This window comes from Misgurnus anguillicaudatus, chromosome 15, assembly GCF_027580225.2.
Source record: "Misgurnus anguillicaudatus chromosome 15, ASM2758022v2, whole genome shotgun sequence".
NCBI classification, from domain to species: domain Eukaryota; kingdom Metazoa; phylum Chordata; class Actinopteri; order Cypriniformes; family Cobitidae; genus Misgurnus; species Misgurnus anguillicaudatus.
The window spans coordinates 16966868-16984786 of record NC_073351.2 but is presented as its reverse complement, the minus strand read 5'-3'; the positions used below and the strand labels follow the sequence as shown (position 1 = coordinate 16984786).

At 35.9% G+C, this 17919-nt stretch overlaps 1 protein-coding gene across 7 annotated transcripts in view; it reads right to left on the bottom strand.

Moving 5' to 3' along the window:
• The window catches only part of kcnab1a (potassium voltage-gated channel subfamily A regulatory beta subunit 1a), a 111097-nt gene that overhangs the window by 30555 nt on the left and 62623 nt on the right, over positions 1-17919 (bottom strand). For all 7 annotated transcript variants that reach the window (XM_055173770.2, XM_055173773.2, XM_055173772.2 and 4 more), the window contains one exon: positions 1322-1365. In XM_055173770.2, coding sequence (XP_055029745.1) covers positions 1322-1365 — 44 coding nt within the window. The remainder of the gene's footprint in view (positions 1-1321; positions 1366-17919) is intronic.

Here is a 17919-nt window from a genome sequence, read left to right as displayed (position 1 = left end):
ACATTTAAGAAATGTTTTATTTAAATATCGTTTTTTTTATTTATATATAATTTAGAATATATAAAAATATAAAATATAAATAAATATGTATATACATGTAAATGTTTCTTAAATACATACATGAATGTTCATATATTTATATATACATAATAATTACACACAGCACAAACTCATATGTTATGCAAAAAATTACTTTTATTTTGTATGAGATTAATCTAGATTAATCTATGCCCAGCTCTAATATATATAAATATATATAAATATATATAAATATATATATATAAATATATATATATAAATATATATATATATATATATATATATAAATATATATATATATATATATATATATATATATATATATATATATATATATATATATATATATATATATATATATATATATATATAAAGAAATAATGATACAGATTATGGTAAATTTGCCTTATATAAACCTGAATACGCCATAAGCCTGTGCTTTGCTGTGTTTTCCATACAAGTCTACACAGTCTTACTGCTGGGCACTTATCTTGATTGATGCTATATAACTCATTATTTCCCTTCTCCGCAAGGGAGAGACATACTATACTTTCTCTTGTGTTTACATTCTTAACATGTTGTGACCGCACTCTCACCTTGATATATCGGCCTATTTTTTTGTGAAAAATACTATGACAACAGCACACGAGCCATCCATTTCTACCATCTCACATGACAGCTCTATTTTACAGGATGTTAAAAATAAATCTACTGTTTCGAGGCTGTTGTGATGGGACATGAATTGAGGGAAAGAAGATTTAAACCTGATGTATGCCGGACTAAAACCAATGCATTTTGGATAAGTAGCACATTTTAAACTATTCATCTTCCTAGTTATTTTTAAATACACATGCACACACAAAAAGATGTACACAAGCATAGTGAGTCCCTATAGTACTGTCCCGCTTCATTCGGAAAGCTGAGTCTGCCTTTTGTCGTCTCTGTGGTACTGAAAGCTGACTGGCCTAAAATGGTTACAAAAGTTCAGCTTGTGTATTTGTAGGCATATATCACACTGTACAGTCCCCCTTATGCCGACATCAAGAGCCAGATTGTGTGTGTGTGTGATTGTGAAAATGCAAGAGAGAGTGTGTGTATGTGTAAATGCACTAGGCAGATATTCTCAAGCCAGCATGGTGCTTGACATGATTAATGAACTGTTATACAGAGAATTAAACTGAACGCTCAAAATCTGTGCCTGCTGCTATCTGTCAATCTACTGTAGCGTACAAAGACAAGCAGAACAAAATACATTTCTTGAGATGAATAAAGCAATACTCACCCAGACCGAGGCATGATACTCTCAATCCAGATTTCCCAAGGTTCCTGACAGACAAAAAGGGAGAGAGAGAAAAAAAGAGAGTTTTATCAGGATTGAACATTTCTGTTCTTTTGGGTCAGACCGGTCAATAGAAAGTAATTCAGTAGTTCAAACTGTGGAGTAAAACTCTATCTAAACAACAATCGCTGAGGAAAGAAACTGCAAGGTTGAAAAAAATCCTGTACAGCTTTAAAGGAATGCACACTTCATTGCATTTTGAAATATGACAAATTGCAATTCTCAACAACTGGGGTACACATTGGTGAAGTTAGTAGTTTCCTTTTAATAGCAGAACAATAGTTTAGAGAATATTGGTGCACATGTGATAAAGTTAGTCAATTTCGACTTGTACATAAAGAGCTCAGATGCAAAAGCTGCTAAATGCCACCTCCATCAAAATATTAACCGAATATTAAGATGGTGTGCATCTTAAGACAAAATAATGGCATTGAAATATGTTAAGATATGTCAATGCAAGTTGTTTTTAAATGATGCCAGCTCAAACATGCATTTTAGTCTGGGACTACTATAAACCCTGTTCTGGAAACCGCCCCAATGAGTTTAATTGATATCTACACTGTAAAAAATGTCTGTAGAAATTACAGTATTACTGGGTATTACTGGCAACTAGCTGCCAGTAACTTACTGTAGATTTTACATTTATGTTATTTACTGGCAACAGTTTGTCCGAAGTTAAATGAACATGAAACATTTTCAGTCTTTATCTTCTACAGTAAGTTACTGGCAACCAGCTGCATAATTACAGCTAATTTTTTACAGTGTAGAGGTTTATGATTAGCGATGAACTTTGGCAGGAAACAGTAAAGTGCTGACAGTGAAAGATGCTGACATGAGGATGAAAGAAATGCAGTGCAGTGCAGTGCATTATGCAGTGAAAGTGTATTGGCTCTGTTGTACTATCAGTGTGAATGTATTCCTACAGTCATCCACAACCGTGTCCAGCAGATTAGGATTTACACAGCACGTTTTTATTTCATATAGTGCCTGCCACTGCCATTAGTTTCCAAGGATCTATCTGACACTTCATAACAATGCTGTTGAAGAGCGTGACCAAAAACATTCAGGACTGCAGGTAAAGGGGTGAAAGGTGGGATTGAATTCTCAGGACCATAATAACTTTTAAATTGTATTTTAGTGATCCCTCAGGAACTATGAAGATACCAAAGGCAAGATTGCTAATAATAGAAGCAGAAACAAAGGTGCAACATTATAAACCAAAGAGATTATTTGTCCCTTCCATGTAAATCAGATTTTTTTGTCCTTACCAGCCATGCCTGCATACAAGCCATAGGACATTTGGTTGTTTGCCAATCTCCATTTCATTAAACAACAAATATTTCCTGACTGACTGGGCTCTTTGTGGCGCACAAATTGCTTGTCATCGGAAACATGTCACATCAGTCTGCACTGGACACGGCGTGAAAGTGTAAGCAAATTTATCTCAGTAATTTGACAGCACTTTGTCTGTCTGTGTTTGCATTCTGTGTACCTTTGCAAGTCTTTGCTTCTAGGATATGCAGGCATTTCTGTTTGTATTTATGTGTTTTGTATGACAGGTTGGTAGGAGAGAGCTACCAATCAGTTAGACAGCGAAAGGCCACATGATAATAATACGTTCCAGTCAGAATGAATTAAAAAAATTTAAATTTAAATAAAGCTTGATTATAAAGGTTTGCCAAAAATGACTGCACCAAGGACAAGCGAAGCAAAAAAACACAATGGTCCTATAGCATACAGATAAAGACATTGAGTTCTAGATAAAGTAATAGTAAGATAGTTTGGGGGCAGCCTTGAATGTAAAATTATGTGTGTTTTCCGCAATGTGATGGCCAATGCATAAAAACAGCATTAAAGAGAACTAGGTTTTTTAGACAATGGTGAATTTATTCAAGATTTGGAGAAAAGGATAAACGGTGAGCATTTAAATCTGACAGTGTGAAAGAGATGCTTATATCAGCCAACTATTAATCACCATTATTATAACAGTGTCTGTACAGATCTGTGGGTATTAAAGATGTTACTGCCCCAGCAATTCCTTTCAGTGGGGCTCTATTGATCCCTTCACATGTTTCTCTATGGCTATGTTTACATGCACAACATTTTGTCAATCCGACTGAATTTCATCTGATTGCAGGTTACGACAATACCGTTTACATGTACAATACCTACACATTGAAATCTGATTCAATTGTTTGATTCAAAGGACAGCCAGGGTTGCCAGATTCACATATGAAAACCATCCCAATGGACATTCAAAACTAGCCCAAAGGCATCTCAATGACTATTCACATCCTAAATACCAATATCTAATGAACGAAATCCTTTCATCTTTAACCTGCAGAATAAAATCAACTCATGGAAACAATTGAAACAGAAGCCCAAATTTGAACTCGAAAAAAGCAGAGGAGTGTACGCTTTATCTCTGGATAAATGTATAAAGTCAAAACTGAGTTGAAGAAAGGTGTTCTTAGAAATTTTCAGATATAGGCAATTTCAAAAGGCACGACGCATATTTTTGCTTTATGTAGCCTTATGTTATAAAAGTACACATGAACTCTGTAGAATGTACAGTGCGTAAGCCCATTACCTTAATAATGCATGTTGCCAATGCTTTGCTATTGCACATTTCTGTGATGAGTATCATGTGATATATAAATAAGAGGTAAATATAAGACGTAAACTTAAGCACAATATGCATTATGCCTAGCTGCACTACTTCCTGATCTTCAGCCTGCTCCTTGTTTCCTGTCTGCCATTATTGGACAAACTGATTAATCCAGGTGTGTCTGATTATTGTTGTTGTGACTACTGAGGTCAGGCACACCTGGATTAATACTACGATTCACACGTTTACATGCATACTTTTCTCCTGATGAACGGATTACAGACCACACCACCCCTTTTAATAAGATCAAAATTTGCATCCGATCGACCTCAATCGTATTGATAAAGATGTTTACATAAAGGCTTTTGAATTCGATTGAGCCATTTTGAGATTATTTGGTTGCATGTAAACGTAGCTAGTGAGTACAGATGTCAAAAAGCATCAGAAACTAAAAGAGACTGGAGGCATTACTAACACTAATATCTATACAGTTACTTTTGCCACATATGAATGTTGAAGTTTGAAGATGAAAGTTTAATTTGTAGAAGTCTGTGAGTTGATACTGTGTAGAGTATAGAAAAACGTTTAAAAACAGAAATGCATAACTGATCAATAACAGTGTGTTTGTGAGCAGCTATTATAAGCAAATACACTGAAAAAAATGATTAATTGAATTTAATCAATTTTTTTAAGGTAAGTGGTTGCAATCAATTTATTTAAGCTACACTTAAACAAAAAAGATTAGTAACGTAAAATAAAATATAAAACTTTTGTTTAAATGTAGCTTAAATAAATTGATTGCACTCACTTATCTTAAAAAAATAGATTAAATTCAATTAATCATTTTTTTTAGTGTAACATGATGTATGATGATGTAGCAGGAGGACAATATTTGGGTCATGGTGAACCTGACCATCCTTGTATTTCCTGCAAACTGGTGTGTTGTTCTGTGTGTGCACATATGTATATATATATGTATATATAAACACACCAGAGTATCTTCTGTACTTATTATGTTTACAGCATCAAGCATTTTATGGTTAAGAACAGTGGCGGCTCGTGACTGCTCATCCGAGAGGTGCAAATTCAAAATATGTGTTGAGTATCGTGTGTTGCTCGTGTTTTCAAAATAAGTGTTTTTTGCGTCATGTGAACCATGTGCATCATGTGTTTTATCAAAAAAACTAAATTCTCGTCAAAACCGTTTATGATAAAAGAGCACTCACATTCACAAATACACGCAAGACACTCCCTTAACAGTAAACTCTGATTACGCATGAGATTATGTGAGTATCTGGCAAACGTGAGCGTCTCTTTTATCCAACCCATTCTCACCAAAAAGCGTACAATTGACACGCAGTGTCATTATCGTGCAATAGATACGCCAAATTCCGATTTTGCGTGCATATGATGCGCCGGTCCTTCCCATTCACTTATATGGCGGGTCGTTTCGTGACGTTTTATTTATTGTTTTCTCATTTGTTTTCTGTTTTTTTTTACCATTTTCGCTTGGGTTTAGGGTTAGAACAACTTTTTGTTATATAAAAATGACATCCTAACCCAAACCCCAACTCTAACCCCAACTCCAAGCGACCATGGCTTAAATATAGATAAAAACATAGAGAAACCTGTATATTAAATAACCTGCTTAAACAAATGTGAAATCTAACCCTAAACCCAAGCGAAAATGGTTTAAAAAACAGAAAACAAATGAGAAAACAATAAATAAAACGTCACGAAACGATTCGCCATATAAGTGAATGGGAAGGACTGGCGTATCATATGCACGCAAAATCGGAATTTGGCGTATCTATTGCACGATGGTGACACTGCGTGTCATTTGTGCGCATCTTGGTGAGAACGGGTAGCTTTTATCATAAACCCTTTAGACGCGTCTGCAGCAGGCACTTATTTTGACACATATTTTGAATAACGAACCACACACATGACGGGCGTCATACATGTTGTGACGAACTTGGCATCGAGCGCCCTAGAAAAAGAAGTCACCGTCCGGCACTGTTTAAGAATATGCTTCTTTGACAAGAAATGTTGTTTGAGGATCAAACGGGATCTTACATGGCAACACTATGGCCACTGGTAACATGGGAGAGAGGATGGTGAAAATCATCCGAAGCACTGTGATGATCCTGAGTGTACTAATTTGAAGAAAAAAAAGATTAAAAAAAATCAGTCTGAAGAAGAGTACAGATTTCATTTCAGAAACAGACAGAGAAAAACAATCATAAAAAAAGGGAGGAAGCGTATAGGGAAGATTGTTTTGCTCTGCCAGCATTCTGATTTATCAGGGGAGACCCCATCTGTGTCATCAACACAAAAAACTGAAAGCATGTCTCCTATCCGCATTGCAGCTTGTTTCGGTCAAGAACTGCCTATTTAGATAGGAAGAGACTGAGATGTCAAGCAACCAGCTACAGTTTGTTTTGTTTTCATGTGCTACCTGTAGCCATGATGCCTCAAGAGAGATTTAACCACAAACAATACAATACAAAAATTAACTGTATCAAGCTCGTTCCATTGGGTTACTTGTTTTCGAGTGGACTGATAAAGAAAATCTTGTTTTTTCTTAAAAAAAAATCACCTTTTGGGGTCACTTTATAATTTCTGCTGGTTTAGATTCATCAAAAAGTCTGCTGCCATGCTGGGTTTGAGGACAATGCATTTTAAATGTAGAATAGAATGACACACATAATATTTCATGCTTTCTGTCATAACTACGTAATAAATAAACAGCTATGCTAAATTAAAAAGTCATTTGATGCTAATCTTCTTAATAGGCTTAAAGCTTTGGTGTTTTAAAACAGAACTTTAATTAAATTTTGTAAAAGCCCAAGTAAAACCAAAATACTTTAACATCATGGGAAAATGAAAATTTCATTATACTAGGTCACAGAGGTCCGCCTTTAAACCACACTGCACTGTACACTACCAAATTAAACCCATATTACTTTGATATTTACTCAGTAGGGCAGATGTGCACCTGTGCTGGGTTCTATAGCAAACATCAATTAATTTGATTGACATCTTTTCATTAACATACTGATAACCACACTGTAAAAAAAGTCCGTAAAAATTTCAATGTTATTGCAGCTGGGTTGCCGGTAATTTACCGTAGATTTACATTTATTTTATTTACTGGCAAGAGTTTGTTCAAAGTTAAATAAATTTTACATTTTAACAAGTCTTTATCTTTACAGAATAAAACTACACAATAACAGCCTCATGCAAAGCATTCTGGGAACCAGAAATCATCATCAACCTTTTTCTGTTTTTTGCTTCAGATTTTGTTTCCCAGAGTGCTTTGCTTGATGCTGTTTTTTGGTTTTGCTCTGTAAAGGCGAAGACTTGTAAGTGTTAAATGTTCATTTAACTTTGAACAAAATGTTGCCAGGAAATAACATAAATTTAAATCTACGGTAAATTACCGGCAACTCAGCTGCAATTTCTACGGATTTTTTTTACAGTGCAGATAGTATGAGACAGGTTTTTGCTGGACTAAAAGTATGATACTGAACAAAATGCAAATGGGTGTCGTAGGATGAATGAAAGACTGCAGAAGATCCACTTAACAGTGATATTACTGAATACATCATGCTATATATTCTGAAAACTCTGAAGACGGAGAAAGACAGAAATCTGTGTTCATATCTGTAGTATGATTTTGGGCCCTATTTAAACGTTCTAAGCGTATTGTCTAAAGCACACAGCGCTAAACAGGCATGTCCAAATCCACTTTTGCTAATTTAACGACAGGAAAAATGGTTTATGCGCCAAGCGCACAGCCTAAAATGGTTGTTCCTATTCTCCTAATGAGTAATGGGTGTGTTTTGGGCGTAACGTGTAATAAACCAATGAGAGAACGTGTGGAGAGCCATTTCAGCACTCGGACAGCGCCATGGGATTTTTAAAAAAGCATTACTAAAAAAAAGGTTCTTCTCATCTCATCATATCCACAGGTACAGAGTCATCATATACAATAAATCAGTGGGGTAGCATTTAAAAACATTTAAAAATAGATGCATTTGTTTAAAGCTCACGTAACACACGCTGTTTCTGCATTTCTGATGTTAATCTGGAGTACCTATAGAGTAGTATGACATCCTTTTTTATCTCTGAAGAGTCTTTAGTTTAATCAGATTTATAAAAGAAAGATTAGCTTTACCGAATCTTTCCGATAACGTACGAAAAAAGTAAGAAGGAGGAGTTATATCGCGAGAGGAGCGAGTACGAGTCATGCAACACTATACAACACTGTTTTAACTTATGATTCACTACATGTTCGTGTCATTTATATAATATGCACGCGACTATTTCCAACATAAGACAGAAGTCTTACTTACCGCGTGCAACTCGTCATGACCCGTTTGGGAAAATCGATACACGCAATGCTCCGCTGCTACTCCGGATAATAAACTATATCCATTGTTTCCATAAGGCTGGATGTCTTCTCCTTACATCCAAAAACACACTTCTTCTTTCGTGCCATTGTTGACTTTTGAAATTAAACAAAGCTGAGTGGCGTGATAAGCTGTTAGCAGCTCTAGCGTCTCCTGCTGATTGACGGGTGGGCGGGGTTTTCCGGGTGGAAGCCCATATAAAGAAGTGATACGTATCGAAAACCCCTGAAACGTCAGTTAGAATTGTAATCAAAAAAAACTTGCCGAAACTTGTACGAACCCTGGCGAAGTGCGTTCGGCACAGAAATACTCTATAACACGTCCAACTGCTGTTTTGACACTTTGCATACGTTAAGCATGAGGAAACAACTCTATAACTCTGTTAATAAGTCAGAATGCTTGAAATACCATTAACCCCCCCCCTTTAAAGCAAAGCATTTTTTACTTACCTGCACTGTAAAAAATTGCTGTAAATTTACATGGAAATTTAACAGCAAAATGCTGTTTTCATGTAATAACAGTAAGTTGCTGTTTTTTACAGTGCATTGTGGGTAGACTTTCTCACTTCAGGTCGGTTGTCGAGCAACAACAGAATGTCACTGTTATTTAACAGTATTATAGCATATTTTTCGTTGTGCACGCCATTTTGGATTGTCTGCATGTCTGCAACTTTACCGATGCTTGTGCTATTTTAAAATTACATATTACTTTTAAATATTGCATTTTATTCAGTAAAGCTTTTAAAAAAATAAATCAGATTCCATTTCCTATTTTAATCAGGCAAAGCAGGTATTCTACCATCACATCAGTTACACTCACATCAGTTTACAGGTAAGAATTCACCAAAGTTTTATCCAACCTGTTTATTTTACTAAAATCTGTGTAAAAGATGAATGAGGAACGATCAAAATCAATTATGGGTTTTGTGTCTTTACATTTTTAATGTGTGCATTCTGTCTATGCAAGTGAAAGATACACTTGTGTTATCTGCAAATTCGCCTGTTTTTTGTATTATCTTAAAATCCTTTTAAAATCCTTTGTTACCAAGTATATCTACAAATAACACTAAAAAGATCTGGTATTTATAAATTCATTACATGCTCGTTAGCTGGTTGAAACATCCTGTTGTATGTGGCACGCTTTTTTTGGTGGTAAGACACATTAAGTTTATAAAATGGACATATCCTGGCTTCATTGTATACAGTAAGTTAAGGTAGGTGGGGTATATGAATTCGTAGTCTGATTACACAAAAATTAAACAAAGGCACCCTAATTCATAAGACTTGAGCAGTCAAAATGGTTCTTGGTGAAAAACTGTAACTCATTTCATTCACTGTGCATCTAGAAGTCTTTGTTGCAAACATGATTTCAAACTTGTAAAGTCATTATGCATCAAATACAAGAAAGTGCAGTCAAACTTGAATTTATGATTATGGTTAGAAACTGATGTACATTAAAAAGTGTTACAGTTTTGTATGTTGCAAAACCAATTGAATCGCATCAAAAGATTACTACTTGACTTATCTGAATTACTTTTATCCTCCATGTAGGTATATTTTGGTGCTTTGGTGCTATTTTGGTCCCTATTCCCTTTTCGTGCATTGTATAGACCAATATTACAGATTAAGGTGAGTAAAAGGTGAGAGAGTATCATTTTTTATAACCATTCATGTTGTGAGTAAAATGTCTTTGTTGCCTCTGTAAAATATGAAGTCTTTTTGCAGATTTTAATTATCATAAATTGTTATCTTTGCTAATAGATGTGTGCCACTCCTGCTGACTTTGAGAAGACTAGTTACTCACCTGTGACACCTTGTTTGATCCTGTTTGGTAAATATATAAAATTTGACATTTTTTACTAAACAAGGCCCACACTCCAGGCTGACACAACCTTTTACTATCTTTCTTTCTTTCTTAATTCTTTATGCCATTCCAGCATCTTTGGCTATATTCATGGTGAGAACTGATTAATCCATACACAAGTTTTTAGTCACACAAGTCAATCCAAACACTGGTTGGGGTAGAGACAATTTGGCATCTATGGGTACCCAGAGTAAACCCACGCTGACACAGGGAGAACATGCAAACTCCACAAAAAAAGGCCACCTGACCTAGCCGGGGCTCGAATCGGGGACCTTCTTGCTGTGCCTTTTACTATCAGGAGAACATCAAGCTTTATGTGCCTCATTCTGGAGGCCACTGTATTTGAGAACACTGAAACTGAGAACACTTTTAATATCAGACTTTACACGGACACTAAATGAATTTGTGATTTTCAGTTTACCTTTAGAAACATTAGTGGGCCTCAATTACTATTCATTTAATTGTATCATGACAATGGCCTCTGAAAATAACATACTGTTAGGTTGAAGGACATGGCACTTTGTGTCTTTGCCAGTGCTTGCATATTCTTCTCACTGCCTTTTCTACACTTAGCTCTCCAGATATTAAAGGGATACTTCACCGATTTAGCATTCAGCTTTGTATCTGTAGAAACCCGGCAGTATTACTGAATGACCATGTTTCCCTCCCTCATTTCCCCCTGAGAGGAGAGATATCTGCATTTTGGTTCTGCAAAAAGTCCTCCGATGATGTAATATGACGATTTTTGCATCATCGGAGGACTTTTTTGCAGAACCAAAATGCAGATATCTCTCTTCTCAGGGGGAAATGATGGAGGGAAACATGGTCATTCAGTAATACTGCCGGGTTTCTACAGATACAAAGCTGAATGCTAAATCGGTGAAGTATCCCTTTAAGGATTATACATTAATCTATACATTCATTTGGTCCAGGTGATTCTCAGGGACAATGGATTAAACAATGGATGATAAGCCTGAAAGCCAAAAGGGTGTTCAGCCAACGTGTCTCACTGGACTTGCTGCATTGATTTCTTTGTATTACATATTCATCTTGCAAAAAGTGAAAGCAGCATCCACACTGGAAGTCCTTCAAAGGTAACAAGTTATTTAAAAAAAAAAAATTAAAAGGAATGGTTTCACATAAAATAATGATTTCATTAACTTAATTTTAACTTGTGACTGTCTTTAAAGGTTGAATTTGTAACTTTTGAGGAGGCAATTTTGGTAAGGCTTCACAATAAGGTCTCATTTGTTAAACGGGATAGTTCACCCAAAAATGAAAATTCTTTCCTCATTTACCCTCATGTGGTTCTAAGCATGTGAGTTTATTTATTTTGTTGAACGCAAACTGAGATATTTTGATAAATGATGGTAACCACACTGATGACAGTACCCAAGTCAACGGGCAGTGCCAACCTTGTGCTTACCATCATTTATCAAAATATCGTCTTTGGTATTTAACAGAATAAAGAAACTCATACAGGTTTAGAACAAAATGAGAGTAAATAATGAAATAATTTTCATTTTTGGTTAAACTATCACTTTAACATTAGTCAATGTATTAGCTAACATGAACTAACAATAAGCAGTACACAGAAGTATTTAGTAATTTTTGTTAATAATAGTTTATAAAAAGTAATTTGTTGTGTTCGTTAGTTCACAGTTCATTAATGTGAACAATTCCAACTTTTAATAATGTCTTAGTAAGTGTTAAATTAACTCAAAAGGGCTGTGTAAGTATTGTTTATGTTAATTCATGTTCACTAAAATAGTTAACTTATGTTAACTAATGACACATTTTCGTTAAGTTTTACTGGAAGTTTGATTAGCTAAGTCAGAGTTTTAAATCATTGTTCACTGAAAATATTCTCTTTTTATTTTCCAGACGCTTCATTAAAATCAAACCGGGAAACAAGGGTGCAAAGGGAAAAGTGACCTCTAAAACAGGAAAACTGCAAAAGAAGACCATCAACAGTCAGTCTCAAAATATCAAATCTTTTAAAAAAGACTTTTGGACTTTGAGTGGTACTTCATTTAAAATGTAGCTGACACTTCCCACCAATACAGTTTTTTTTTAAATATGGTGGGCTGCAGTGATGGCAGGTGACTTCTCCGAGGAGGCACGAATGCAAAGCTAGCCAAAACATTGTCATGTGTGGCTCGTCACTTCAAAATGTGTGTTTGGCGCGTCATGTGAACCTGTGCATGGCGTGTCGTGTCAAAATACGTGCCTGCTCCAGACACTTTGAAGGGGATTATAATAAAAGAGATGCTCGCTTTTGCCATACTAGCTTGTCTAATCTCATGTGTAATCAGAGTTTAGTGTTAAATGAGTGTCTTGCGGGTATCATGTGAATGTCTCTTTTATTCTTTATCATATTCAAAGCGTTTGCGGGAGGCACGTATTTTGACATGATGTGCAATGCATATAGATTCAGAAATCACATTACACCCCAAACACATATTTTGCATCCTGGCCACCACTGGTGGGTGGTGTTTTTATACTGGTTTGTATATTATAAACCATGTGTTCATATTTAAAATTGGGCTGGTGTCTGTTAAAGAATAAGCAAATTAATGTTTTATTGAATCCTTTTAAAAATGTGCTGTTTTTACAGTTGTGAAACTTTTGTGCTTTTTTTGAAATCTAAATTATAAACTACATTTGTATTCTAAGTAAAGATAAGTCATCTCAATATTTTTCTTTGTTTGTTTGATTTTTTTTGTATTTTAGTATGTTATTGGTGCGTTTTTGTTGCACCACAGTTTATGCACTGAATATTAAAATATATCTGCTTGTATTTCTGCCTGTTTTATGGCATAACAAACATAGCATAACAGTCAATCTGGTGTTGAATAGAATAAAGAATAAAAAATTCATAACCTGGCCTTTTTTGTCCTATGTTATCCACTTTGACAAATATAAAATGCAGGGTATAATAGCATTTAAATTAAAAAATAATGGAGTTGTGACTAATATGTACTGTAAATTAACAGGTATATAATGCTAAATAACAGTTTTATGCTGTAGATAACAAAAACAGTATCATGCTATTAAATAACAGCTGTATTCTGTAGGTGACACAAACAGTACCATGCTGTTAAAATAACAGTTGACTGCTGTAGGTAACAAAACAGTATCATGCTGTTTTTTCTAATAACAGTATCCCGCTGTAAATTAACAGTGCAATGCTGGCAACCACAGCTTCCAGCATAATACCGTTTTTTTTACAGGGAAATTTTTTAGGTGAAGCAGCTCTTTACGCCTTCTAACGTCTCATAATCGGTCCTCATTTATGTCCAAGAGACTCAATAATAATCTTTACATTTTAATCCTTTCATTTTTCATATTTAAAAGGTTTATAGGCGCATATTACTAACGCACTCTTTAAATAACAAAAAACATATTGACTTTAGACTTTAGAGCAGGTTTAAGTTGGTCAATGGCGTAGTGACAGTCTATTTTATGGCGCTTTTCCATTGCATAGTACCCCACGGTTTGGTTTAGTTTGGGTCGGGTCAGCTTACTTTTGGGAGCTTTTCCATTGGGATCACTTCGTAGTACCCGATACTTTTTTTCGTACCACCTCGGTTGGGGTTCCAAGCGACCCGAGCTGATACCAAACGTGACACGTAAACACTGTAGTTCACTGATTGGTCTGAGAGAACAGAAACTGTTATGTGAGACAGAGGTAGTTATAAACGTGATGTGCAAAGTAAACTTCTATTTGTGGTGGCCAATTTTAATTTTGTGGCGGCACATTCGCGACGTGCACGTCAGTATTATTTATGCTTTAATGCAACTTCATTGAGGCTCAGCGGAGCCGTCAACTGACGCCACGGGTGTTTGAACAGAAACTGTCATGTGAGACATAAGTAGTTATAAACGCGATGTGCAAAGTAAACATCTATTTGTGGTGGCCAATTTTAATTTTGTGGCAGACTGAGAAATAAATAAATGTATGGGAATGTACACAAGCCTCTCGCTTGTATGATGTCACAGCCGTAGGCAGCGCAAATATAACGACACGCCTATAATCCCTCCCACTGCGAAGTGATACTAAACTCAATGGAAAAGCTAACCACGCCAAAGTGAGGTGAGCTGCCCCGACCCAAACCAAACCAAACCGTGGGGTACCATGCAATGGAAAAGCGCCATTAGTTGCCTTAAAATAGCAAAGCGCCAACAATGCACCTGAACACACCTCGTTTTCAGACCAGAACGCCCATGGGCGCAAAATTGGGCGCAAATGCATTTTGCTAATCAAACAACGTGGTGCTAACATGAAAATGATCGGGTGTATTCTAGAGCCCTTTATGTTAGAAATCAATAGATTTGTTTGAAATTTAAGCAGTAATCCTCATTGTGCGCTGACAGGATTTGACTGATATAATCTGGTATAAGTAAATAAAACAATTTTAAGTTAGTACAATTAATTCTAATCCTAATCCCTAATTTCTAAAGATAAAAAATAAATTGAAGTGTGCTTGGGGGGCAGATACCTGCAAACAAGGGTCTTGCAATTCTTAGGGATTAGCAAGAGAGTGCGTTTTTTAAATATGCTTAAAATGAAACTTTTTTAGCCTTAAGCTACTTAGTCTACCTATTAAAATATAATATATATATATAAATATGAATTCTTATATTTCTATTTCATTAATAGCTCAGACAAAATCATAATTGCCTCTAGTCTTTATTCAGTGAACTATCAGGTCATGTGTTCTATATCTAAGCCAAATGATGAAGAAAATGCAAATGCAGATGTAAATATACGGCGCAATATCTTTCCTTTGCAATATACAATATCCTAGAAGGAAAAATAAGTTGGCATTCATTAATCTTTAAGAGAGATATTATTTCTCTTGGGTCTCATTTACACGTTCACATGATGAGCTGTAGTTTCTCTCGATATGATGAAGGGATGTAGCTACCATTACATGTACCTCCTTCTACTTCTAAGTGTGTCAGAGGACCGTTTCAAACATCACACACATCGAAACTCTCACATGCGTGTGAATGCGGATACACACGCTGATACATACAGTACTTACAGTTCTGCAAGCAATCATAATTAAACTCTGAACAGGACACAGAGAGAAAAAGAAGGTAGCCAAGCAACGTTGATAAGAGTGGGCAGAGGAAGAAAAAAAACACTTTCGTGTGGATTTAGTGTTAGCTTCCGGCGAGACTTCAGCACCTTGTGTGGGCGAATGAGTGAGTGAGGCCACTGTAGTTGTGTAAACATCACACACTGGTCATCACATGAATCTGAATGGAAGTAGCTCCAGGAGAAAGAGCGCGAGAGAAAAAGAAAGCAATGTGTCATGAAATGAGTTTGACTCATTCGCATATATGAGAATGTTTGTGATTAAATCAATTTCTCATTTCTTCTACTGCAACTAAAACCAATACAGTTGCATGTTTCCTACAGTCATCCTTTTCCTTTGTTTTATGCCTGTGACAAAACCTCATTAACGTGATATAAAACAAGGATTCTTTAGAAAAATGCCTAGTGGTGCTTTGTAATGAGGTAGCCTACTGAAATTCTTAAACTTAAAATGTTCAGAAGCATCACGCCAATGAAAGTGTCCCTGTCTCTTACATTGGAGCCAAGTGCATTTTGTTTCAGTTTTGAGATTTCTTATCAATTAAGCAGTATTAGACACCACTTTGTTGCTATACAGCCTTGTGAAATGCTTGCATTGCAGACGTCACAAGTGTCTGTTGCTATTCTTTCTTATTTTTACAAAGCAGAAAGTTTACCTGCGTATCCAGTCCAGTTCATTTACAACACCACGTGACAACTGATATAAATGAAGGATTGGCACAATACACACAGCCGATCCCCCGGATTGGCTCGGGACATCCCTATTTTCATAATGTTAATGCAAAAAATCCAAACACCTAAAATGCAAGGTGATGCCAAATTCAGTTCCAAATAAGTTTAGTTTATTAAAAAAAGCACAAGTCAGCATATGAACCCATGATTTTAAAAAGGGCTATCCTGCATGCTAGGTATTATCATACAGTATGACTATATGTTATGCTATTTGAAATCTTGCACATGGGACAGAGTAAGCAAAGAGTGGTGGCCCTTAAAAAATACAGGCCTGTGACTGACTTCTCTTTTTAAATTTTGTTTAATTATTTAAAATGTGCACTGTTTTTTTAAAGACAGGGATTAGCAATGAATTTTCTCAATGAGCACTTCTAGCTACAGGCTCTCTGCAAGATAATTAAAAGTTTAGCTGCAGGTTGTCTTAAATTGATTGATGATGCCTCCTACAGAGACAATGTTCCTCTCAGGTTCAGCTGCATTAGATGTAAACAGGACACTGAGAACTTAAAACTGAGCGCAGCAAGAGCTTAATAAAAACTAAACTTTCACAGCAAGAGGAGCTGCATGTGACGTCAGGGCATTTATAATTAGGAACTGTTTGTCTAAGTTGATGGCATCTCATGAATATGAAACTTCACGATCTGTGATGAAAAAAAAGAAAAGAAAAAAGCTTTCAAAGTGCTAACCACAAACATACAAATACAGAAGATCAAGATGTTCTTACATGGGAGAAAAATGTAATGCTTCAAGAACATCTCAATTGGAAATACTGAAATGTAATCTGTTAAGATTTTGTTCAAGAATCTCTAATTTTGCAAAAGGAATATGAACACAATTGTTACTTTACATTTTAAGCATTTACATTTAGGCATTTAGCAGACACTTTTATCCAAAGCGACAAAGATTAGGAAACGATAAAAGCGATGTGTCACAGGGAGGCAATAGTACAAAAGGTGCTTATAACAAGATACAAGTTTTCACTACACTGAAACAACACCTGTTGAGAAAAAAAGAAAAGAGAAAAAATGCGGTCAATACGTGGGGCAACTTTCCTATCTCTCTGATGAAGCCAATACGGAAGTGACTTAAACTGCAATTCATCGACTGGCGGCTAGAGGCTGGCTCCAAAAGGGAATCAATTCTCATAGACCTCCATGTTTAAATGCCCAACCTTACAGTAGAAAATAATATGTTTACAGCCTGGTACAAAAAGTGTTTTTGGTCTGTAAATCTAATTTTGCCCTTCATGACAACTGTAAGTGGGGTGAATTTTTTTGTAACTCATTCGTTTAAATTATAGTAAGCCTTAAACTTCTGCATAATTAAGGGCGTGGCCACTTGAGTGAGGGGTGAACGGCCACTGTTGTCACTAGAATCGTCACCCATGACCCGCCTCTTTACCCATTTTTGGTTATCCACAAGTGATTCGCAGTGACGCACGGCCAAGATGGTGACGGCAGGCAACGCCTACTTTAAGCTTTAAAAACGATCTTCACAAACCAATTGGTGATGTCACGGACACTACGTCCACTACGTCCTGTTACACCCAGGGAACACACATACTAATAAAATGCATAGCTTGAAAACACTGTAAATCACATAAAGCCCGGACTATAGTCTGTTTTTGCGTGTACGTGAACGTATGCGCACAGTCTATTGCACAGGTTTGCAAAGTTGCAAAGTAGTTTATTTGACTCGTTATGTAGTCGTTTGACGCATGCGCATTGCGACAAAATGCAACGAATCTCCTGGGCTACATACAACAGTCTCCTGTACAGTTCACGTACATGCAAAAAAAATACACAAACGTACCCTC